Genomic DNA, 26,954 nt, shown 5'->3' on the forward strand with positions numbered 1-26,954 from the left:
TTTCATTTCTCCTGTGAAAACTGGTTTAAGAAACTGTGCAGTAATATTTGCTTATATAAAGCAAACAAATAGAATAAAATAAGTTTTACACTAACACTTTGGGAAAGACTAAGAATCTCTTTCTCATTTTAGCAGCTCTAGTGAGACTTGCACAACATTTGAAGTCTACCACATGGCCTGGAATGGATGACTTCTTTACTAAATGCCTAAAACAAGCATACCTGGAATAGATACTTACATCACTGGCAATGTTTCTTGAAGCTTTGGCTCGAGTAATTGGAATAGCATCAAGTGATACATTGTTTCCTTTAGCTATTAGATCATGATAGTCTTGTTTATAATACGCCTAAAAAAAGAAAATCTGTATTATTCTAGAGAACCTAGTAATCATAAGAATTATATGCAAGTCAAAGCTACACCAAATCTACTTCAGGCAAACCTTTAGAAGCAGATATTTCATTCAGTGCTTTAATACTTCTCTATTAATTAAATTAAATTAATTAAACGATTACATGAGTACCTGGGATTTGTTTGGAAATTCAAATGATACAAAGAATGAAAAATTACATTGGTATCAGTTGATTATAAAGAACTGCACATCAGTGAAAGAAATCTGGAATATGAGTGTACCTGCAACACATTACTTAAAAATTTATTAACAATGTGTGAAACATTGAAAAGAAGTCACTTACATCACTGACGTTAGCTGCATTGTATCTAGCTTGGATAAACTGTGGGACATCTGGGGTAAGAGTATATTTATGTTTAACTTCCTCTCCGGAAGATCTGTATAGTTTCTGTAAAATATATGATACATAAATAAATCCTTCTTTCATTGTACAGCTAGCCCCAGCTCACTGTGGGTTTATGTTTGGTTTTGCAAATATACATTGCCACCTATCTCAAAAGACTGAGACTGCACTTTTCATGCAGAGTAACTGATCTTATTGATAGAAGAAATGAGTCCTAAATACTCTATGCAGTCTTTACTCAGAAACACTAAAGAGCATTGAGCCCTCCAATGGACAAAAAAACACAATTCTGGAAAACATGGGATAGTAAGGAACGGTAGTAGAGTACAAAACAAAGCTTGCTGTTTTATAATGATAGAAATACTGTCATTAATCAGACATTCTGTAATTCATTCATTATTGTAGGTGGGAAAACATCAAGAACAACTTGAAAATTCTGCATCATTTCTTAAATACAGTGCATTTAAAATAAACTTAAAACACAAATGGACAGGCTCAGGGGATGTGAACTGAAAGAGCTGCATGACTCCGTGGAGCTTGACAGTCTCCTACTGGGAAATTACTTGGGCAAAATCAGAGTACAAAACAAAGACAATACACAGAAACTCTTCCAAGCTGATAGTACTTAAAAGGATTTTAAAGACAACGCTCAACTCTTCAGCAGATACATCTCTACTCTGCTACAAGACCCTTTTCTTTCTCTACTTACATCATTGAGTTGAACTGTATTCTGTTTGGCTTGGACCATTACTGGAGTGTCCACCACACTTGTGAACTTAACGGTGTCTGGATGCTGACGATACTTCTTTTCATTCAAGGCATCTCCAGCTTTTTTAACTTTTTCTACTTCTAGCGATCCAAGGGGGATCCAACCAATGCCTTTCATCCAGTTATTATAATCTGCTTTGTATGCATTCTAATAAAGAAGCAAAGACAATATTTAGAACTTCAGGAATGAGAAAAAACAATTCAGGGACCTTTCCTGAGGCTTCATAGCTTTTGCTTGAGACATCTCAAAAATTCTGTTCACATAAGGTTTTACTTACATCACTCTGAATTTCCGTCATGTTTTTGGTTAGCTCCACATTCATTGCATCTGGTAAGTAAGTATAGTGATGTAGGAGGTTCTTGTAATTAGCATTGCTGGCAATCTCTTGAGCCTTCTTGGCACCGACAACATTGACCATATCCAGTGGAGTGTTGTACTTAGTTTTCGTTTTCTCATAATCTTTCTTGTACTCTCGCTCAGACTGCATCTTGGCTACTTTCATATAATGAACAAGTTTGGGATCATCTTGGAGGCTCTGGAAGCCAACAAGTTTACCCTTGGAAAGTTCATAGGCTTTTTTATAGTTAACCTGTTAAAATACAATAGAACCCAGAGAACATCATTGTAAGTATAGTAACTTAGTAAAAAAGTAAATTAAAAGCAAAGCTGTCCTTTGTTCTCTACAAAAAGTATCCCTCACATGCAGGGATGTGCCTTTCATCTTATTTATGATCAGACCTATAATTAAGGACAGAGAGAACTCAGGTCCATTGCTCATGGAGCTTTCATTAGTGACCTACTCCAACAATTTTCCTTAATCATACTGGACTGCAAGTCCGCCTTTTTATTCAGAGAGAATTACATAAAAAGACATCCTTTTCTAAATATAATTATATAAAAACATCAATGAAGCAATAGAATACCAATAAAAATAAAACTGTGTTAAGGCCATTAATATTCTAATAACATGCTCAAAAAAGGCTATAAAGAAGTTATCTCTCAAATATCAGTATATCTCTCAAATATAGTTTAAGTAAACTCTTATGAATTAAATAGTTCCTTTAAGAAGGATGCACTTACATCACTGGCAGCCTGTCTAGCAGCCTTGGCAGCTCGGATAGGAATAGCATCAGATTTTAGATCATATCCTCTTGATTTTAATTCTTCCAAACCCGTTTTGTAATAGTTCTAGAAGAAAAATTGAATTTTGAATGAACAGTTTATAGCTAGAAGAAACTTCAAGTTGGAAGTTGAATAAAGAACTCTGGAAATATACTTACATCACTAATATTGTAGGCATTAACTTTAGCCTGGATAAACTGGGGCACATCAGGAGGGAGGTGGTACTTGTGAATAATTTTTTCACCTTTGGATTTATACAGTATCTGCAAAGAACAATAAAGAAAGAAAATTACCAGGACAACATTTTTAGATAGTAAATGTTTAGTAATACTGAGTGGCACAACTCAAAGATTTTGTGCTACCTCACTCTCAAAGGAAGACAGAGATGAAATCCTAGTCCTCGCCTAGTGAATGGCATAAACCCCACTGACTTAACTGGTGCAAAGAATACTTTTAGAATGATAGACACGAGATTGCAAACACACACTGAAACTTGACATGAACGGCCACTTGATAAAAATAAAAACCATCTGATTTCGAGGTGGTCTTCCACTGGAACAGGACTGCATATACACACAAATGTTTTTGTCCATGTTTGTGCCTATATATGCACACACATTCACCTATACATTGATTTCAGGAGTTCTCTTAAACTGGATGATTAAGTGAAAATGGCCACAGTGCAGAAATTGATACACTAAGAACACAGTGACATGTTTAGTATGTATACTTACATCACTCAGCTGTTTACTATTGATCTCTGCTTGCTTCTGTACTGGAGAGTCAGTCACTTGAGTAAATTTGATTTGATCAGGATGCTTTTTGTAGGTGTGCTGAGGGAAAATAATAAATACATTCGTGGTAAATGTACATAATCTATCTTTTTATTTAAGAAGTCACAGCAGTGTAGCATTACTTGGGATAGCTAGCAGTTAGGGCATAGGTGCAGATAAGTACTGTCCCGCACAATGATTCTTATGTTACTTTTGCTGTAACTGTCTTGATCACTAGATGCCACAAAAGGCTTCTAAATTACAGATTAATAGGGTTTTTAAAAGTCACATACGCTAATAAATACAAATTGAAAATCTTCAAAATTAACAGGAATCACTCTGTAAATTTCCATATGCCTCAGAGCAGATACCCTGTATGTAAATAGTTATTTGATAACCACTGCAATGCTATACTTACATCTTTACACTGATCTAACTTCTTAATAGCTTCATATTCTTGAGTTATGGTCTGAGGGAAGTAGCACTTTGTCTTGTCCTCCTCGTAATCTGCTTTGTAATTTTTCTAGGGATAAAATCAACATTCAGTAAGAAAACATAATTCAGCTTTCTCCAAAATAAAAGTATCATGGTGAGAACAGAATGACTGCCACACTTACATCACTCTTCATAGCTTCAACTTTCATGCAGTGTGTGTGATGTGGGTCCTCAAAACTGCCCAAATAGTGCCCTAAAATATTCTTCTGATATGCATCTTTGTATTTTACCTGGAAAAATAATCACAAGTTGATAAATAAAAGTAATCAAGAATGTTGGTACAGAAAGAAATGAACATAAAAATACATACATCACTAAAATTCTTTAGAACACTATCAGTCTGAAACTTTGGTGTGTCACAGTAATTCATGCTTGTTGCTTTTGATTGTTCATAGGCTTCTTTGTATAATTTCTGCAAAAGAAAATAATGTCAGGTAATAAAGTAGATTGCACTGAAAGTCACCCACAAAACAGTACAAACAACAGTAGCAAAATTAAGAAATGATTGCAAAGAAAAGCTTTCACAAAACACTGAAAAAATAGATGGCCTTTTTTTATTTTCAGTGCTTATTTAAAAAAAGACACTTTTTAGTGACTTCTGACACTGAGAAATCTCTTTCCAAACAGATGAAAATAGGAAGAGAGAAATCAAGAAGGCCATTACATACTTGAAGTAAGTAACAAGAATGCAACATATATGAATACGTATAAGCACTGCATATTTTATCATTGTTGACATCAGCTGAAGTTCCTTAAGCAGTAAAGGAAGAACTGCCATCTTGTGATCCATTTTGCACAGGAATCTAAATGAACTATACAATAATTAGGTATCACCATAACATGCTGCAAATATTGTTACACTCTATTGTCACACTCTGCTGCAGAGAAATGACTCCTTTTAGCTATACTATTCTGGTCGCTAGTATCTCATGACAAATAATAGGTTTATAAAACTAAAATACTCAGAGATCCACTGGAGAAGCCTTGTGAAGATAGTATGAGTTTGGTTAATTGTACTTGACTGAAAATCATCCAGGTGTACTTTGACAATACTTACATCACTCAGCACATCTCCTGCAGTTTTCAATTGCTTCAACAATGGGTTCTCTGTGGCAGGAAGCACATTATAATCTGCATTAGCTTTGTTCTTCTCATAGTCTGCTCTGTATTTTGTCTTTAAAAAATAAAAAAGCGGTGAGGTTTTAAAAATCAGTATTAAAAGCCAAACATTCACTAACCTATATCACCTTGAAATTTTCAGGAAAATTCTCTCTGTTTTTTAACTCGTGGCTCATATTGGCAAAGGACCGTGAAAAGCACTCAGATCACGTGAGTGCAGGGATGACATGCTGGGAGACAGAGTCACAAAATAATTGATAGCTGTTAAGTAGATGTCCCCACCTCTAAGCAGCTCACCAAACATTTTGATTTTTCAAATATCAGCTGACATCTCGGAATAGTCACATTGTTACAAATTAATGACTTATAAGCAAGGCTAGGAGTCATTGTAAGCTTTGTAGTGGAATACGCAGAAGAATACATCTTTTGCACAGAAGAAATTTTTTTTGACATTTGACAAAACAGCTTCAGCACAGTCCTGACTACAGAACTATACTCTGGCTAAAGAAATGGGAGAAGTTGTCACATACCTTACTGACGTTATTTGTAACTCGCTTATTAGCTTCATATTCTGGAGTCTCAGTCTGCATAAAGTAGATTTGGTCTTTTATGTTTTCAAAGTCTTCCTGGTATTTTCTCTATTAGGAGCAGAGAAAAATAGAGAGCAATGTATCAAGTGCAGTTACATTACAAATCAGCCACCCATGAAGTAGAATAAACAGAAGAAGAGAAATACAACAAGTGGAGCAGGAAAAGTTGATCAGTATTTGCCACATTAACACAAAACAGAGGATAAAATTTCAAGATTTTCTGAATAATTCACCTACCATACTTATATTTTCTGCATTCATTTTTGCAACTGCAACATCGTAGCATGGAGTCTGACTCCACTTGCCTTTGATCTTGTTATTATAGTCCTCATGGTAAATAATCTATAATGAAATTAAAAAAAAAAAAAAAGTTAATCCCCAGTTCAATTTTCACTTAACAAATATGCTTTTAAAAGTCTTCTTATTAAATTTGCTTCATATTTTACATCTGCATTATAACCACTTCAGCAGTTACTGTCAAAATAACCTCACATATGATTTGACCTAATACTTCAGTTTTCAGTTATTTCCCTCAGTACCTTCCCTTGACCAAAAAGGATGAATAGGTGAAATGTCATCTACTCTGAAAGACTTAATAAGAAATACTCTCTGTGAGACATTATTAACATATTCCTTAGTTGAGTTATGTTTTCTCACTAGTCACATAATACTGGTACATAATATTAACCATCAGTTAAACCAGAATTTATTGTTATTCCTGCTGAAACTTGTTATAGGACGTAAAAGGAAAATCCTTTCAATATATGGATTGGCATGGTATGTGTGATTTCTGTTAGACTATATTCAAGCTCATGGAAATCAAGTATAAACTGCTTATACAGAAAGTTTAAAGCGTTTAAAAAAACAATTACTTTAACAATTACTGTCTGCTTAATTAAACAAAACATCTTCATTTTTGACTCAGTGTTACAAATGCATTTTCAGCCACAATTACTTTATCGCAAAAATACAACTTCTTCAATGCCATTTCAACTGTTAGCACATTGATAAAGAATGTATATGCCAAAAACAACCATTTTTTTTCTAAATTTTATTGTTTTGTAGATATACAGGTTACTGACTATTTTATTAATTTCAAAGAACAATCATACTGATCTTGCTTTTTCCATGCCAAAAAAATTTAGCTTTCAAGCTACTTAAGGTTCAAGAAATTTTCTCTAAATGACATACTACTGTCTTACACCTTCCAGATGAGTTCACTATAGTATTTCTAAATATTTTTGCAACCACTGTAACTTCCTAAACTTAAATAGGAGACAATTTCCAATACACAGCAACAAAATCATGCATGTCCTCCTTATCATCGCTAAAATTTGAACTGATTTAAAATCCTACTTCTGTCTTAAATGATCATGTGACTTAGCTCCAGTTTCTTCAGCAAAAGCTGGTCTTTCTCTATTTCACTTCAACTCCCACGTTCCTCAGCTGTGTTTTATTCTAAATGTAAAATGCATTGATGAGGACTGGTGTCAGAGTCTTTGTTAATGATGCCACGCAGTTATGGAATTTACTGTTGAATGTTACTTGCTAATCCAACGTGCAAATCAGGAAATAGGTATCTAATTTGCCAAACATTTCCACTGATATCCATGAACTTAAGAATGCATGAGATATGCGTGAGTACAATGATTTGACTGTGAAATGAACATTTGGAATGTTTTCTCCAATACTGACCTAGGCATCTTCAAAGATCAGATATCCAATTTATCAGCGAAGTGAGATCACTTCTTGCAAGCAAGCAACTCATTTAGAAAACAGATATATACTTATATTTCACTGTTTACTTATAAAAGAACGGTAAAATGGATTTTTTTTTTCTGCTTTCTCCTGTAAACATTTAAAGTGCAAAGTAAGAGAGAAAAAAAATAGGAAGAATGGGAAGCAACATGTATGATAGAAGCAAATGTTTTGTGAAACCTAAATTTGCTGACAAGAATGAAGCTTTGCCTTTCATCTGAGACTAGACAGGGTTTTCTCTGAGACATCTGAGGAAGAAAGAAAAGGTAAAAACTGACTTTCACCACTAAAAATCAACAAGATCTTCATATGAGCTCTGGTCTTTTCTTTTGTTCTCCCTTTCTTTAAGTACCTTTTTGCCTCTCTAACTCCAAAAGGGAGATTTCCACAAAAGAATTCTGCATTCTACTCACATCACTCAGCTGCCTCGTCACTTTCTTGGCTTGTTCCACATCAGGTGGATCTGGCAGAGAAGTATATTTAGATTTTCGTTCATTGTGCCCTTTTTTGTAGACAATCTGAAGATATGAAAGAGGTAATTGTTTACAGTAACTACCCACTCTACACAACAGAGTATTTACTCTTAATTCTGCTAACACCACCATTAACTAATGTCAGTCTGTCCACAGTTACTGCAGGATAAAATCTTTCGATCAATGTATACTGGAGGAAAATAACAAGGAAAAATTTTCTTGATAAAAGACATCAAAAAAGAAACAGTTCCCTAGGAAAGTTTTCAAGTATACTACTCTATTTCTCATGATAAACAAGACATCTGCAAAATTTGTGGAAGTCTTTATGTGAAACCTGAAATTTAGTTGAACGGTTACATGTCTGTATCAGCAGGAGTATCAGCAAATAGGATCCTGAGTTTGCCTCAGGAACTCCTGAGTTTTCTTATTGCTGTTTTTGAGATACAGATTTGTAGATCCATCACAAAGCCCAGTGAAATGGGCTTACAGCCAACCTAGAGTTTCTCAACACATTTTGAGAGACAGAGGTCTTCTTACCGATTATCTCAGAAGATCTTCAATTATTTCACTCAAAAGCCAACATTAAATTGCCAATAGAATACATACTTCTCTACTGAAGTAGCACCACTGTCAGAGCTAACTATTAGTGCATATCTATGCATTTTTATCTTCTGTTCTGTTAAAAGTCCACCAAGAAGCCTACCAAGTTACACTGCTGCAGTGATCCACTTGTCTATCAGGCTTTAATACTTACATCACTCAGAGTCTTCTGAGCTTGTGCCACCCTTCTAAGTTCTGGGCTGTCATTGTATGGATAGAATAATGTTTTGTCTCCTTCCCAGTCTTCTGTATAGAGTTTCTTAAAAACAGAAAAATGCCAGAATACAGAATGAATTAATATCTGATTTGGAATGCTTCTTAAACTTCAGCTGCATAAACCTGTGATTTTTCTTACCTTACTGAACATTGCTGTATTTTTTATTGCATTCACAAGCTCTGGGGCATCAGGAGGAAGTAAGTACTTGTCCTTGTTCTCCTCCCAGTTCTGTTTATATAACACCTGCACGGAAAGATCAGCAGGTTGGTTACTCTAATATTAGAAAAATATTTACATTTGTTAATTTGTTGCTAGCCTGCTCTAAAGATTTTTGCAAAGTAAAAGTCTCAAAACAGTCACATTTAAAGACATCAATTGAAAACATTTAAAGTATTTATACTTGCTTCAATCAATTTCTCTGGTCTCTCTTCCAGTGCTTATAAACTCTTTTACAGATATTATTTCAGCACCCTGAGCTCAAACCTTACTTCTATCAGTAACTCCATGATCCATTAATGTTCACAACCCTCCCAGGAAGTTACAACTCTCTCACCTTGCTCACTTGCTGCGATACTTTCTTTGCATGTTCTATATCCTTGGCCTTTTCATCGACGTGGCAAATAGTTCTAGCAACTTCACCAGCCATGCGGTATTTAACCTAGATCACACCAAACCACATTTATATTTACAGCAAAAACTGACTTTTTTTTTTTATAAAAAGCAGAATATCAAAATTTTGACACTTAATAAACAGCCCAAATCTGAATTCAGTAAAGCATTTAGGTATATGATTTCTCAGCTGTTGCTGAGAAATAAAACCTATGGAAACAAATTTATTTTGTGAATTAACCGAGAAAGAAAAGCAGCTCTGAGAGTCTATCAAGAGCTGTGAACCCAAGCTAGACATAGTGCCCTTCTGTAATGCTGTAAACAGAGCTCTTTCCAAGAGTACTTCCATCCTGCATAATGAGATGGAGAGATCCCCATGCTACATAGTATGTCTTAATTTCACAGTCCATTACCATGGACCATACACTAGCTGTAGTTCCAAAAGCAATATAGCCACACCACCATGGCAATCTTGGGCACAAAATGATCCTAATGCAGTTATACCACTCCCAGCTTGACAGCAGGCTCAGTCAGTCAGCATTAGTGCGTGGACTGCTGTATCACATTCCTCAATATATCCTAAATCAGGCGTGGAGTAGAATTTAGTGGATGCTCATCTCCTGAACACCGGTTAGATTAGCTGTCTCCCCTCTAAGCTTTAGGGATTGCCATTCTTAGGGACCTAACTCTCCCTATTTACTGAACAAAGAATTAAGATGCTTTGGTAGGCACATTTCAGTTTCCCAAACTGTGAGGTGTATTGCTGAAAGGGAGACTGAAATTGCTTAAAAGAGAGAGGAGGAGGAGGAGCTAGCTTCCAGAACTTTAAGCACTGCGTCAGTGGGGTAATTGTGCCTGGGCTAGCTTGCAAAAGCAAATCACTAAGATTCACATAGAGGGGACAAAGAAGGAGCAAAACACCTTGGAAAACCCAAATTAAATTATGAGATGTACAGAAGTTCATTTTGTAACACTTGGAGAATTTTAGTATCATTTTTTCCAGTTTTTACAAACTGACTTTCCATTGCTTTATGAAAACAAAGATGTTCAAACATTTTAGAAGTAAAATTCTATGGCTATTCACCCAGCACTCAACTTAACCTCAACAAAAATTTGTCAGGCATATCATCCACGATGACTGCAGGACATAAGGTGTTGTATCTTCCAATTCAACGATATAGGCATCACCATCATCTCCCTTGTCTGTAACTTCTGATCAGAATTTTTCAAACCTCTTTTACCACAATGAAATAAGACTATTATTCAGCTGGCCAGGAATGGTCACATCTCCCTTGCTGAAAGGCCTGAACTCCAATCTACATCACAGAACTCAGATTGTCATGTACTCTATATTCCTTGCTCTTGTAATCTTGATGAAGTTTCTGCTAAACATTCAGGTTGCCTCATCACCATATCATCAAAAAATTATCACCCCTTATCTAACATTTAAAATCACGATTCAATTGGCTTCTTTGCCAGTCAACATTATTTTTTCTTATGACATTTGATACCTACCTCACTGAGCTGGTCTTGCACTTTCTTGATTCTCCGAATTTCTGGGGTATCAATTGTGGAAGCATATGGCTTTCCTTTTTCTTTTCTAAATTTTTCTTTGTATTTGTTCTGAAAGAAAATAACTACAAATGTAATTAAGACATGTCTTAAAACTCTGGCAGAAATGTAAACAACAATTATTGATGTATTCATCTGGTTAGTGTAGGAATTTTAGACAGATCATTGACTCACACGAACTGGCATTACTCAATTACACTTGCAGGGTTATGCTTATTTTTAACCAACCAACTTTCTTCCATCTAACACAATGGAAAATATCCATTTCTATCTTTAGCTTGTTTTAGATCACTTCTAATTGAGTTTATTCTCCTTAGGAGTTTGGTATTAATAAATATACAGTTACTTGTTTCAGTAACCAAAGATAAAGAGAATTTTTGCGTGAGTCTAGCATTCCTAGACCTGTGATCTCACAGAACAGTGAACACTGGTGAGTAACATACATAAAAGTTTAGGAAAAAGGATCTGACACCATCTTACGTATGTGCAGTGCACCCTTTAAAACACAGTACATTATTGGTCTACTGGACTTTGGTTTCCCATACCAGGAATTTAGGTAAGTACTTGTTCCAACATAGAAAAAATTTTATTCAATGCATAGAGGGATAGAGAAATATACTACTATAAAAATATTAAGCTTTGCATTCAAATAGACATTGGCTCCTGTATCCTTACTTGAGTATCCAAGTCAGATAGTGCAGGAGTCCTATTAACTGACATCTATGAAGATATTCAGACATCTGCCTCAAGCTACTTTTTGTGTTTAATGATTACTTAATGCACCTAAGCAGGAAATGGGCTAGGCATGGGTTAATTGAAAGAAGGAAACTTCCTACTTAGTGCAAATAGCACTAATACACATCATGAAATGAAATACAGAAATAGCCAAAATAGTAGCATGAAGGTCTGCAACAATACCTATTAAACATTTTTAAAATTGGTGTTCTTATACAAATAAAAGACATGGGACAATTTACCTCACTGAACAGGTCCTTCATTTTATTACTGTGTTGCAGATAAGGTGTCAAAAACTTAGATGTGTCCACTTTTGTCCGTATTATCTTCTTTCTGACTGGAGGTGCTGCATCCTCAATGGAAGGTTTTTCATGCTCAACAGTATAGGTGATGGTTTTAGGACCTGTGAAATCTGTGGTAGTGGTCTCAGTGATCTCAGTGACCACCTGGGAATAAAGAAAAAAAATACTTGCTTTGCAATTATAAATCTTTTTATTATTATTATTATTATATTTATCATATTTTATTTTAATTATATTTTAATTTTATTATAATTTTTCACCTCCTCTGCATATACAAGGATGCTCAGTTGCTATTCAGAAACCACTTACAAAGTGGAAAAACAGTGACACTTTTCCTATTGGGAAAATATTCATACTCATATGTAATTCACCATTCCACAATACTGTTTTCAAAAGCTGATACACATCAGACACAGAAATAATCATGCTATTGCTCCCTTTAAATCCAGCCTGGCTACAGATTTTAAAACACCTGATGAATTCAATGGCTGACTTCATCTTAAAAATAATATGGTATTCTTCAAAAGTATAGTCCTAGTCTATTTGCTCAAACAGTATTCACTGAATTTTATTTTGTTAAATTAAAACTATAGGAAGACTTTGGGAATGGATCCTTTGTTTTGCAGCAAACACACATAAAGTGAACCACTAAGCTTTTGTTTCAGCGTAAGTCTATGCCATAAGGAAGATTTCATGGTAGCATACCAAATAATTTATTATATCTGTATTAAAAACATAATTTCAAATTATGGTAATAACTCCTTGTTAACTCAAAGATTTGTTACCAGTGACATGAAAAAATCTGCAAATGACTATAGTTAGATTACACAAGTAAAGGGAAAAGAATTAATACAGGTAAACTGGTTTCAGGCAAAATCTTTATGTATTTATTTTCCAAAAAATGTTACATATAATGCTAGCATGTCCCTATTGCTCATATATACATATCTAGTTACATCCTCAATAATTCTGTTCATCTTTCATCTTTAACACTAGTAATTGTGTAGTTTTTTTTTGTTGTTTGTTTGTTTTTGTTTTTGGTTTTTTTTTGTCAATATGTTACCTAAGAAATCTTTTAAAGCATGTTTTTCTTGTTAATAACATAACCTGTGCTTCATTTTGTCAACTCTTGTGCAAACTTAGCTGCTGGGCAGAAGACACAGTGCAAAACAAAAACAAGCATAGTCTTTTCCTGACCGACACATCCACAGTTCCGTCTGATGAAGACCAAACAGTGGCAAGTGGCAATTGCACACATCCCAACTGCAGTCCAGAAAACAGATAGGACAGATACCCTGCACAAGCTAGAAGTCCTCTTGGTCAGTACACAACAGGGTCTTGGAGAGGAAATAAAGTATTTAAGAAGGAACCGTTCACTGATAGTTGTCTCCTTGCTATCAAAAATTAATCCTCAGAATGCAAAAGGTCACTAGTTCAGCTTTATATATTAATTACATGCATATATACATCAAATGCAGTTTCACAGGAACTTTTACCTCATGTGGTTCACCCTCTTCAATAATTGTCTCCTCAATGTAGTACTAGTAAACAAAGGAGAAAAAAAAATCATTGTTAGGCCAGACCATACAGAATAACAATCTGTAGCTTCTCTTAAAAGGACTGTTTTAAAAACACACTTCTGGAGAAACACAGCTGTAGTTCACAGATACCTATCCTTGATAATAACAAAGACCTTTTTTTTTTTTTGCATTAACAATCGGATTTTTTCCATATGTTCCTGAATTAATATTCCTCCTAAGTCATTAATGAAAGATCATTATCTAATTTTACCTGCAAGAAAGAAGACGACCATAGAATCATAGACTGGCTCAGGTTGGAAGGGACCTTAAAGATCATCTAACTCCAACCCCCTGCCATGGACAGGGATGCCATCTACTAGATCAGGTTGGCCAAGGCCCCATCCAGCCTGGTCTCAAACACCTCCAGGGATAGGGCATCCACAGCTTCTCTGGGCAGCCTGTTCAAGCACCTCTCTGGGCAGCCTCACCACCCGTACAGACTGAAGCTGACCCTTGCTGACTGAAATTGATTAGGCCTGTTATTCCCTGGATCCTCTTTCTTGCCTTTCTTGAAAATGTGTATAATGTATTTTTTCCAGTCATCAGGAACATCCCCACAGCACTATGAACTTTTGAAGATGATAGAGAGTAGCCCTGCAGTGCCATCAGCCAGCTCCACCAGCATACCTGGACTTATCCCCTCTGGTTCCATGGAACCAATGTACATTACAGTGAGGTAAGTCATCCCTAACTATGTCTTCCTCTGCTGTGGATACTACTTCACCTCCATGTCTCATGGAAGACCAGAGTAGAAGGCAAAAACTGAGGCAAAAAATAAATAAATCTTTGAGAACCTCAGTATTGACCATTGCTTGTAACTAGGTCCCTGCCCACTGAACTACAGTCCCACACTCTGCTTTCCTCTTGCTGCTACTGATGACACTTTCTTGCTGCTCTGCACTTCCCTTATTGGTTTCAGCTCCAGCTAAATTTTACCCATGCATATAGGAATGGAGTTTATAATGTTTTACTTCTTTGTATTCCTCCTAAGTGCACAGCTCCTGGCATATACCTTTTGTATGCCTTCCTGTATATCTTCTGCATGTTTGAGCTCAGTCAGGAGCTCCCTGTTCATCCATACAAGCCTTCTGCTGCACTTGACTTCTTCATATTAGATTGAACAATTCTTTTGCTCTGAGGAAATTGTTCTTGAGGATCACCCAGCTCTCTTGGTCTGTTTCTCACGGGATCTTCCCAAGCAAGTCCCTGAACAAGCCCAGATCTGTCTTTCTGAAATCCGGGACTGTAATTCTGTTTATCTTGCTCATTTTGCTCAGAATCATCAACTCCACAACCTTGTGGTCCCTGCAGCCAAGGCTACCCTTGACATTTGCATCTTCCAACAGTTCTTGTTTGAGTAGCATGTCAATTGAACACCTGCACCAAACAATTTATCTTCAACGCATTCCAGAAATCTCCTAGACTGCTTGTGCACAGCCATAGTGCCCTTACAGCAGACGCTGGGGTGATTAAGGCCATCCATGAGCACAAGGGCTGTATCTGTGAGGATTTCTCCAGCTGCCTAATGAAGTGCCCAGAGTGCTACATGCACTCTGAAGCTGCAGATCTGCAGGTGAAGCAAGAACCTTCCTCCTTTTGCCAGGAACCACAAGCTTCCAGCCTTCTTCATCCTGACAGCCAGCCTCCATCACCTGTTTAACCAGGGTTTCCAGCTGGCACTCCCTCCCCGCCATGTGTGCCTCAGGCTCTCGTTTTTCATGAAGGCACTGTCAATGTCAACTCTTCTTTTCTTCCCTGACTGCGCAAGTCCTGCTCACATCTTCCTTCAGCAACCTGCAGTGCACCTCCGTGACCTGCCGGAGCACCGAACCCCCAAGAAAGACGAAGACGTTTACAACCCTGCCCTCGGTGTCACTCCCCCACCTGCAGCCTGCCTTTCCCCCGGGGCCGAAGGCGCCAGGAGCAGCTGCCGGGCACTGTCGCAGGCAGAGCCTCAGTGCAAACTGAGGGCTCGCGGCCCCCCTGCCAGCAAATGGCGGCCGCGCGATGGCGCCGTCCCACCTGCCCGGCCGCCCGCCATGGCGCCGCGCCGCCCAGCGGCAAATGGCGGCGGTGGTGAGGGCCGACGGCGGGCCGGCCTCCTCCGCTTCCCGGCTTAACAGAGAAACCACGTAAAGGTGTTGCTGTGCGAGGGAGCAGCAGTTTTATTCAAAAGGTATTTAACTTGCCGCTGGCTTCCAGCAAGGTAAAAACTTAAAATGTTACCTTTGAAAAGCTCCTCAACAATCGTTTGCTCAAGTTCACATGCCAAAAACTGCAGGAACTGCAGCTCTTTGAATCAATCCATTAAAAATCTGATTAAAATTTAAGCCCTTTTCTTCAGGCCAGGTTCACATAGCTGGCTGATACTTTGCAGTCCATCTCTTAGTTCTGGTTTCAGGCAATTTCTGCTCACTGACCCTGTAAGGTGCTTGAACCACCTTCCCCAAATTCTTCAGTTATTCAACACTGAAAGGTTTGCATCATTTCTCAGTTTTTATACATCACAAGTGGCTACAGTGTCCAGTGCAGACTAAGAAATCCAGAGAAGGAAAATGTAGTATCTTAAAAACCTCAGCATTGTCTCAGCCACTCATTATTAAGCAATAATATTCTACCCTTTCTGAAGACAAATCTCTGATAGAATTCATATAGGTTAAAAATAGAAGATGCATATAGTTTGAAGAAAAATCTGGAAAGGATTAATTAGCTTTAAGATATACCAGATGTTATTATTCCTGTTTAACTTCTCCCTTTGAATATCTTGGGGGAAGCTACTACAGCAGCACTGCCCTGGTCTGTCCTAGGAATGTGTTCACAGGAAGGCAGTAATCGAAAATTAAAATAAATAAATAAATGATTAAAGAGACCTGTGTAGACATAAAGCCTGGCATATAATAAGTCCAGCATCGACAAACAAACTTTGACAACAAATAAAAATACACTTTGTTACAGAGCACACATAATGCTCAGGAAGCATAAAGTCATAATAACCTCATAATATAAAACAATGAAGAACTGGTGTCTTTTTGACTAGGTTGTATAAAGTGTGTGTTAAAATGGTCTTATTTCCCAACACATGTTTAACTAACTCAACTGGCAAACTGTATGACTTCATTCATTATTTAAATGTTTTGAAATTGGCAGCCAGGGCTCAATACTGTTATACTGCCTGAAATCAGCAACCCATTGAATTTTGTGTGGAAATAAGAGTTGTGGGACGTGTGTCTGCAATATATTTTGTTTTTATTTTCTTCCTCAAAGTGCCGAGCAGTTTGTTAGAATCACTTACGCATTTAATGACACAAATTTTCATTTCAGAATAGTAAAAAAGTAACAACTAAGACCTTTCTTAACCTTGTATACTCTTTTAATAGCAAACTCATTATTCCCACAGCATTTACTTACAACAGTAAACTATAGTTTCTCTAGTTCCTTGGGATTCCTTTAATCCCATCATTAAGACTAAATACTTATGCATATAGCTGTCAGTTTAAATGCCCAATCAACAAATGAATCCCTGATGCAACTCCACAGACATCTGCAGGTTTAGGTCTAGCTCCATCTCAGCAGCTTCCAAGACTAAATGCACTACTGGTCAATAGTACGTTGGAGGAAAAAAAATGCTGTATCTTTGCATTGCAGTGGGCAGACAGACAGAAGCCAGGCTAGACAGTGGCTTCCAAAGTCATCCTCTCTAGCATGGATTGGATGACAGAGGGCAAGCCAGGGGGAAAAGGAGATGGTCCCCTGCATCTATAATTATGCAGAAGTGTAACCACAAAACCTCGTGATGGGGGTGTGGGATGGTTACAATCCTTTTTTAAACGCAGAAACTATGACAGGAACCAGAGAGATTTTGCTCCACTCAGAGCAACTTTATGCTGTTGTTGTTGTTTTTTACTGATCAAACCATTTAGCAGATATCTAATCAAAACCTAATCTTCAGAGAGCAAACAGAAGTAACCATCTATGTTCATGAGCAGTGTCTTGTTAAAGTAGTTAATATATTCGTTCACAAGGCAGAAAAAAATTAATCCAACCCTCAGGTTTTCTTCTTACCTCCACAACTTCCTCATATTCTTCCTCCTCCATTTTGAGGGTATTCTTCTGTCTTTCCCCCACTCACTGGTCATGCAGTTGATGAAAGCATAAATATACGGTATTAGCCCACAACCAACAGTGAAAAGCTATCTGTCAGGTTCATAAAGTGTATGGGTCACGGTAACTAGCAAAATTATTACACTGTTATTAGCTAATCAATGGAATAACTTGAACAACAGAAAGAACTAAAGTTGGGATCTGCCATTACATTGTTTCAGATTATTATGGGAAAATGTTGGATTAAGTTTCAAGTACCACATAAGTATCAATACCAATATCAATTACAATTTTGGACAAATACTTTAATAGTTGTAACACCAATACTAGAATTCAATGAAAAGTTAAAAAAAAAAATAGAGGAAGAGATTTCTTGAAATATGATTTGATTTATTCCATTACAGCAATCATATAAGGATTTTTCTTTTCTTTGAGACTATTCTGTACAATTTTGTTGCATTGTTAAAACTCTTGTATAAATGGGAGCTTTATCTGCATATTCTACTATATTCATTCACAAATAGAAATATAATGTAGAAAAAGATTGTAAATAATTTTTAAGTGACCTTATGTTAATGAGGCAATTTTGCTTTTCCCAGCATTAGCCTATGCATATGCTCTTTTTTTTTTTTTTTTTTTTTTTTTTTTTTTTTTTACCTCCTGTGGCTTTTTTCTCTATATTTCTTCAGACCTGGAAAAGATGAAAAATCCACTGAATTGGCTGAATTACAAAGTACAGATTACTGTCAAAATCTCTAAATGAATTAACTATGATTTTGCTGTGAGGCACAGTTACAATTTTCCACTGGGGAATATAGCCCTGTTTCTAATGCCGGTAGGGGATGAGGCTTTGGAACAGCTGTTCCTGAGTCCAAAGATATTTGCCGTGTAAGCTAATACTACCAAATGACAGGGTGGTTTTGTTTAGCTGGCTAAACTGCAATTCCTTCTGAGGCAAGTGAAGTCTAGTAATGCAGGTTAAATATAGGAACATAGGATACTGTCCCTTTTTAGTCCCAATATGTTGAGAAAATTCTTTTTTTTAAAAAAAAAGCAGAATATTACCTAATAAAATAAATGAAGAATAACTCAGTCAAAAATTGGCACATCCTGTGAAAAAGTAGGCAAAAGTTTATGAACAACTGTGCAAGAGCAGTAGGGACTTGCACATAAGGAACCTCTCTGTAAAAGTTGTCATGATTATAACCTTCAGTTGCACCTCCAAAACACAGTTCCGGGCCCTTTTCTCTCACTGCAATTTCCAACCAGTCAGTTATTCAGCCAGACAGAAAATCTGACTCCCATGGGCAAGGCACAACTGCTACTCTCAAAAACTACAGAATCAGCAAAGAGCTTTAGATCCTAATCTAAGGAAGAAAAGCCAAATTTGATTAGATGTCCTTACCAGCAACATCTAGTAAATATCCTTAGGAGCAAAGCCTCTCCAGTCTTCCCTCCTGAGCAGTGCTGGGCAAGAGCAAGCCTGGTGCATCAGCTCCTAATTACGCATGTGGCCAGCACAGCCAATCTGGCTCCAGCCCGCTCCAATTTCAGCCCTAAATATACTTGGTGACCCCTGAGGGGGCCACCTGTTCTCAGCAACATGATGGAAAAGGGAGCTGGGCACTTCTGTGCTCCTGAGGAACCCCAAAAGGTACCACAGCTCAACTGAACTTCATTACGTCTCTGCTGAAATGTATCCCAAGGCAAATTCCAGGGAGCATTTGAACAGAAATTAAAACATATTCTTTTTAGTCGTTCAGAATTGATAATGAGTTCGAATTGACAGGGCTGATTTACATCCTTTATTGTACCTGAATCAAAACTATCCACATTCCAGAATCTCCAATCATCAGAGAAGAGAGAGGAGTCTGGACTTCAAACTAAATTTTAATATGTCTATCTTTAATTTCACCCTTTAAGTATACCTAAAGTTCTTCATCAGTTTAACTTAAGGCAAATTGCTTATCAATAGTTTTATCATTTCTTATGAAATCTTACGTAGTTGAACACGTGGATTCAGGAACACATAAAAACTGACTTATTGCAAGGAAAAACTGAAACCATAGAAAAGAGTGCATAAATAAACACCCGCTTAACAGCCAATATGTCTGGTGGAGAAAGACCAAGGATACCTGATAAATAGATCGACTGAGGCCTAGCAGGAGGGGGACTCCTGTCAGGGGGTGTAGTGACAGGGCAAGGGGTAATGGTTTTAAACTAAAAAAGACTAGAATCAGATTAGATATTGGGAAGAAATTCTTTACTCAGAGGGCGGTGAGGCACCGGCACAAGCTGCCCAGAGAAGCTGTGGATGCCCCATCCCTGGCAGTGCCCAAGGCCAGGCTGGCTGGGGCTTTGGGCAGCCTGGGCTGCTGGGAGGTGTCCCTGCCCATGGCAGGGGGGTGGAATTAGATGGGCTTTAAGGTCCCTTCCAGCCCAAACCATTCTGTGATTCTATGAATGAGCATCAAGGAAGCAATTTTAATGCAGTATTTTGGAAGATCAGAACTTATATGATGAATGGTGTAGAATCACGGTGAGGATAACAGAAGAAACCTCTTAGGTCATCTAGTCCATCCGCATTATAGGATTGCTTTAGCTCTTCAGGAAGGTGCATTTAAAAGCCAATACCAGCTGTGATCTTCTCTTTTCATATAATAGATCACATAATTCAATATGTGATTGTCAGGAGTCCTTAAGAGACACCCTCATGTTCCTTAACACTTTCCAGAGGTTAATATTTATATCCAGATGAAATATCATATCTCATATACTACTGCCAAGGATTTTATATCTTACATAGAGCTGTAGATCATTCCGTTTCTCCTTTAGGCAAGCTATATCCTTTTAATTATTCAACATTTGCTTTACTAGGTAATCCTTCCTCCTTTTAATATTATTTCTGTTTATATAGAAGTCCTTCAGTTTCCTAATATCTCTCGAAGATGTCCAGAAATTAATATAGTATGTTGATGGATTTTCATTAGAGCAGTGTCAGCCTTATATTCTGATCTCTTATCCAGTCAGTGCCTGTGTGTGTGCATTCCAGAAATAACTGTCAGAGTCATTTTTCTCCAAACTACTGCTTTTCAGTTGATTAGATACATAATGTAACATCTATGCAAGTAATGACAAACCTTTTTGCAGTGAAAGGCCAATTATTATTTTTTATTATGATTATTTAACATTTAATTCTTGTTGTTTCCATCTCAAATCTCTGTTGATCTAAAAATTAGTGCTACAGCCAGTGACTCCATCCGTCTTCTTGGTTCTCTTCAGCAAGCCTGGGTTCAAGGCTTCTTTTTCACACTCAACAGTTGCTGCTCTCCCTGTAAATGACATTCCCCATAGTCACTGCTACAGTATTAGATATTATTATATCTCACTCCAATCACCTGATTTAAATGACATTTGCTAGATCATCAGAAGCAAGTGTCCCTCTGTCCTGATGGTTATTCTGACAAAATTAGAAAACATTATAATGCAGGATGCAATTTTCTGTACAGTTCTCTTGGAAGTTCTTGCAAACAGCCTCTCCCTTCTTGATACTCTCTGTAACTCCCAGGTTCCTAGAGCACCACAATCAGATGCTGTTGCAGTGCATTTCAATATATCTTATTTAGGAAGACAATAAATGAGGCCAAAATCACATGAAAGATGCAAGTACGACTTTTTCTTGTGCTGAAATGCAGCTGGTTTTGGTGTGAGACATGGCAGATATTTAGCAGCAGACAGTTCAGGGCTGGAAATGAAGCATGGAAAAACCAAGCAAAATTACTGTAGGGGTTTAGGAAGTCAGACTGTTACTACTGAAACCAAAAATTGCACAGAACATAAGAGGTATGCTCCAACATACATCAGAACATGAAGAGGGAAAAAGAGAGCTCTTAGGTCATCCAGGGCTGCCCACAAATATTTCAATTCATACATTTGCCATTCTGCTCTATGATTGTATGATTCTATGAACTCACAAATATTTGGATATTTACACACGTCTATATAGAGATAAGTTGTTATTCTATATTTATATACAATGCATAAACATATGCACTGGAAATTAACTATTATGCTCATTGTTACATATATCACTCACTTCTCAGGGCTGTTAAAATGCATTCTAATGATATGTATTCTTATTAGAATATCAGCAAGTATTGCATGCTAAAGTGGAACATGCATGAGGTAAATGGAATAATAATGGTTAATATTAAATTATTTTTTCTTCGTTGCTTCCCCTGACAGTGAAAATTTATGTCTGTGACTCAGATTTCAAGCCACTGCTTGCTGGAGTATTCTGAGAATACTGGCCTGACTTTCCATGGAACGAGTATATCCAGACAATGAGTTCTGATAGGTGACAGCCTGGCAGGTCACATACAGGTAGCACACCAGGCCAGATTGTTTTATCTACAGCAAATAAATATGCATTTGCACAGCAGTTTTGAACTAAAAAGACAGAGTAGTACAAGATGACTAAGGCAGAGGAAAATGTTTCGTGTTTAAATGGTCCAAGATTTTAAAGCTGAAAATATTTTCTTCTGCTTAGCACTTTTAAATATTAAGTTCAATCAGTCCTGCTTACCAAACAGTAACCACTTGGGGCAGGGAGAAAGGAAAGAAATAACGTGCAACCTGCTGTTGATTTAGTTAGCGGGTATAGAACACAAGAACTATGAAATAACAGCCTACGTATACTCACTTCCCTAAGCCACACAGCATTCACATACAAAAACTGTGTTCCTTTTGGGAGACAGTCTTTCAACTATGAAAAATATGTTAACGTAATCCAGGATCCTGATACAGAGGGCAAAATAGGGAGGATTAATAACTAAGGACTAAAGGGCAACCACGCTGTAACCCCCATACACACCACCCAAGAGGACACAACTGTTACAGAAATTCTAGTTTTCTACAACCACCCCCCAGTCAATGACACTTCTTTCTCAGCTTGATCATTCATTCCCTTGTATTTCTTTTATAGCACATCTCTCTGCAGATTCCACACCAGAGTTCAGAAAAATTTTAATTAGCCGAGGCTGGATTCCGTGTCATGACACCTAGGCAGTACAGATCACTGTAAGCTGGCAATTAATTCTTGAAGGCAAAGACTTTAGGTTCAAAAGACTTTCTGTTCATCCTTGCATCTGTTTGACTGAAAATTACACGGGAAATCTGTTGTGCCAGATTACATTGGCTTCTCTGTGTCTTGCCCTTTGTGTGGATAAACTTACTGACATCAGTGGTGCTATATTTAACATCCTGAGGTAATCAGTGGACCACCCGTGCTTAACAAGCATTGTATCATTGTAAAAGGACATATTTTCATACCTCCTTGTGCCATTGTCATTATTCTTGGACTATCATTATTAGCTTACTTTTCATTATTTTCACCTTCCCTTTCTGCCTACCATATTTTGCACAGGAAAGTTGGGGGAAAAAATCTTGTACTGGGGCTGTCTCCCACTTGATATCCCAGTGGTTTTGACTTGCTGCAATATTAGAAGCATCTGAGCAAGGCATTTTCAGGATCTCAGTACTGAATCTGCATGTCACTTAATTTGGCAGTATAACTTCGACTGAGCAAAGAAATATCTGCCCTTTGAACATGTGCCATGCACCTCTGCAATTTCTGTACCTCTTGCAGCCTAGGAACTGAGTTATGGTTTTAAGTGTACAAGCAAATGAAAAGGCAGTCTCCTGAGGCTAAACATCCTAATTTCACAATATGTGACTTATTTTTCTTTCTACTAATTATCATGCTGTAAAAGTGGCACATAATCTTAGAAATATGCAAAAGCCGCATCACAAGAACTTCAGCTGTATTCAAAGAAAGAAAAGCTTACACAAGTAAGTAGAAGCTGTGCATTTCTAACGGCTCAACTAAGCTTTCTTTGCATTAGCTCCAGGTGCAGGTTCAAAACTTGCAGATGATATGAAATTTGAGGAATGTAACAATGTGTTTCTCTTAAAAAAAATAAAAAAATACAATCTTCTATACCACAGAAACATGTGCACAAACATCTCTTTCTTGTAATTGTTTTGAAATGACTAAGAACATCTATTAGCACAGATGTGTTGTTGACAGAGGTGGCTGTGTGAAGAGAGGCTGTTCCAGAAGCACATTATTTGGTTCAGAGTCAGCATCCACAACAGCTTACCTACACGATTGTTAAACCGCAAAAATCCACTGCCCACAACCTCTGCAGCAGGGGCAGACAAATTTTGGCCCGGTGTGTAGCTTGTGCTGCACACAAGCTGTAAATCCATCTACAGCTGCAGCGATCAGGCCTGAAGCACCACGTCTGCGCCCCGATGTCCCGGAGATCTGGGGCATTTGGGAGTCTGAACCTGACAGCGTCAGACTCACTGGTTTGTGAGGCTCCCTGAACACAGGAGGCAGGTTAGTACCTGACGATGAACAGTGTCCTAGTTCATTAACAACTGACTGTTTAACTCACTGGAAATCAAAACAAAAAAACAAACAAGGAAAAAAACAACAACCCACAAACAAATGAAAAAGCATCTTCCCTTGAGCCTGTTTATTCAGATCAGAAATGTTAGAATCAGTGCCTATATCCTTATAAAAGAAATAAGGTCATTTATATCACAGTTATATTTTCTTACTCATGTTAAGTTATCCATCCAACCAAGACAAATATTTGCAAACAAACATGTTTTCAATGGAAGTACTATGGAAGCAGGTTTTGTTTGTTTGTTTTATTTTTTAGGAAAGGATACGTGTTCTAACAAGATGAACTTCACCTTTTACTCTAGTGCTACTGATCATCTTTCTGAAAGTATTAATAGAAAATATTAGATCATAACAAATAATTAGATCATAACAAATAATATGTCTGGAGGCAAGGCAATCAAAATGCCATGGTTAAGTCATCTACAGTGTCTTATTTGCTTGTTTATTTTTCGATACTGACAGGTTAATACACGATGAGTAGCTGCACAAGCTACCAGCTTTTCGGTACTGAAACCAATCGCTTAGCATATTGCCATGAGTCAGAAAGACTTTGCAGGGAGAGAGGGAATATTGGTATGAAACCAAAACTAATTTCATCCTTCCCGATGCTTCTGGAGACAGAAGGAAATGCTGTCTCATGGGTCAAGTTGTTTGGTTAGGCGATCTGTCTACAGGACACAGCTTTTGTTTACTGCCCACTGCTACCCTGCCACTGGTGAAATTGCAACCAGTGCTTTTTTCTGATAGTCCAAGCCGCAAAATAAAATCCAAAGAAGTATTAACCCACTGCCTGATGGTCTTTGGATATAGGACCAAATTTTTAGTAGAACAGTATTAGCACAAACTAAAAACAAACCAACCAAACAAAAAAACAACCACGAAGGTGTTTCACTTCCTTCTCCATCTGACATCTAGGTAACACACGATCATCACCCCATACTTTTTCAGATAAAACACTATTTGAAGTCCCAGGGAAACATGTATGCACCATGTTGTTTGCCTGCTGTGGGTGTATGTCCTCAAAAACCATATACCGAGGACTGTTCTCACACAGAATACTTGCTTTCCTTGTCCATTTGTTTTAATCTCCCACGGTCACCTTGCTAATGCCCAGTAAGGATATTTCAAACATGGAATCAAGAGTGGATTCAAAGGGAAAAACAAAAGAAATGAACTAACAAACGCCTGGAAAGAATGTGACCAAGATGCCAAATATGTGTTAACCTTTTTTCAGCTGAGATGTAATGAAGCAACGAGAAATCAGATGAATAAATGCTTCTTAACCTAGCTGTCCAAATAGTTGTAGAAACTTAAAAAAATAGTATAAAATACAAAAGCACTACAGACATAAATCACAATGTAAAAGACAGTATATTGCCACGAGACATTCCCACCCAGCTAATGGTCAGCACTAGCCTTGGTTGTTCTGTTTTTCTCCACCTGAAGGTGGCCATTTGCACGAAGGGTAGCAGTCCTCACTTGACAGCATCTGCCACAGCCTCCACGGTTCTTTACTTAGATTCTTTGTGAGTCTTAAAAGAAAACATTAATCAACAATATGATGTCAACGGCCTAATTTATCCCTCCTGCTAATGTTCCCAAGACAGCAACAGGGTTTTGCTCATAGGCACTAAGCAGAAAGAAGATACACGGCAGATTTCTTCAGGGAGACAAAACCAGCGCTGATTGTATTGATCAGATTTCCTGACATGAGCATGTGGGATAAACTTAGCTATAGCATACAACTCTTTCATGTGCAACTCAAAATTTCTAGTTTTTAGAATGTTAACTACGTTGGCATGAACTAGGGAAGGAAGGGGAGGTTCCTATCAAATCTTTCCTCCTTACTTCTATTTATAAGATAAATAAACTTCTGTATTTTTAGGAGAGTTACAAACATCAGCTGTAAATCCCAGTGAAAAGCCATGCCTGGTTCCCAGAATTTCAGTTCTTATCCTGTCTCCAGCACTTATCCCTTTGGCAAGCCCCTGTCTTGCTGTTAGGCAGTAAAGATAACACAGCTCTTGTATCTTTCACAACCTTTTTCGTCATTATTACCATTGTTGCAAATCATCAGCTTACAGCAACTGCTCTGCAAGCTGTAGCTCTTACCTGTTAAGCAGACTGAGCTGTAGTTTACAGCCACAGATGCCCAGAGAGCCCTGCAGCGGGAGGAGGTGCAGGGGCAGACCACAGGTCTGCTCTGATTGCAGGGCAGAGAACCTCCAGAGCCAGGCAGGTGCAAAGAATCACAATCCCCTGTAAGTGCTTGTATAGACACAGCAGGATGGGGACCACCCTACATCCCTCCTCCTTTTGGGTGCCTACTGTTTCTCAGCATTGACGGGTCTTTTTGCTGTCACTCCCTAAAGCGAGCTCCAATCGTACTAATGCTGAAGGAAGAAATCTCTTTCTTCTCGGTGGCCAACCTCAGCTGCACGCACAGGAATTAATTACCACACTCAGTAGTCACAAAGCAGCTGGCTGTCGTGGCATGGTCCTGTTTTCTCACAATCTGCCAATTTATTGGCCTGGACTTTTCAAACACCTCTTAGTTTCCATATACATGTGTTCTTCCCCCAGCTTCTTAACAAACTCAGCAGACTTAGAGTGAATTTAGAAGCACTTCTGTGGTTTCTTATGGAACTGAGGTGAAGCAATTTCTTGAGAAAGCACGAGCCAGTCCAGGTTCATTTATATCCCAGTCCACATTCAGATCAGTTATTAAGTCATCACATTAAGTCTATTTCTAACAAAGCTTGGCAGCAGGAAAGTTTCATGTGGCTTTGAACAGCGTTGCCAACTTTCCACATCATCCCACCAGCAACAGATAGATGGATGGATAGAGACAGCTACAATGTGAAGGCATTCCCTCCTGTAAGCCACTGGGGATGAGGGGTCAGAGCTGAACA

General features: G+C 37.7%; 1 protein-coding gene across 1 annotated transcript in view; it reads right to left on the bottom strand.

Moving 5' to 3' along the window:
- Nucleotides 1–18,357, bottom strand: part of NEB (nebulin) — a 124,217-nt gene extending 105,860 nt beyond the window's left edge. Inside the window, 18 exon segments of the mRNA XM_035566111.1 lie at nt 239–346; nt 693–797; nt 3,378–3,476; nt 3,835–3,939; nt 4,034–4,141; nt 4,222–4,323; nt 4,969–5,085; nt 5,561–5,668; nt 5,858–5,962; nt 7,792–7,896; nt 8,606–8,710; nt 8,807–8,911; nt 9,222–9,326; nt 10,793–10,900; nt 11,827–12,030; nt 13,383–13,427; nt 17,529–17,594; nt 18,225–18,357. Of these exon segments, the coding sequence (XP_035422004.1) occupies nt 239–346; nt 693–797; nt 3,378–3,476; nt 3,835–3,939; nt 4,034–4,141; nt 4,222–4,323; nt 4,969–5,085; nt 5,561–5,668; nt 5,858–5,962; nt 7,792–7,896; nt 8,606–8,710; nt 8,807–8,911; nt 9,222–9,326; nt 10,793–10,900; nt 11,827–12,030; nt 13,383–13,427; nt 17,529–17,561 (1,767 nt within the window). The 5' untranslated portion in view covers nt 17,562–17,594; nt 18,225–18,357.
- Between the last annotated feature and the right edge of the window lie 8,597 nt (nt 18,358–26,954).

This window comes from Cygnus atratus, chromosome 6, assembly GCF_013377495.2.
Source record: "Cygnus atratus isolate AKBS03 ecotype Queensland, Australia chromosome 6, CAtr_DNAZoo_HiC_assembly, whole genome shotgun sequence".
Taxonomy (NCBI): domain Eukaryota; kingdom Metazoa; phylum Chordata; class Aves; order Anseriformes; family Anatidae; genus Cygnus; species Cygnus atratus.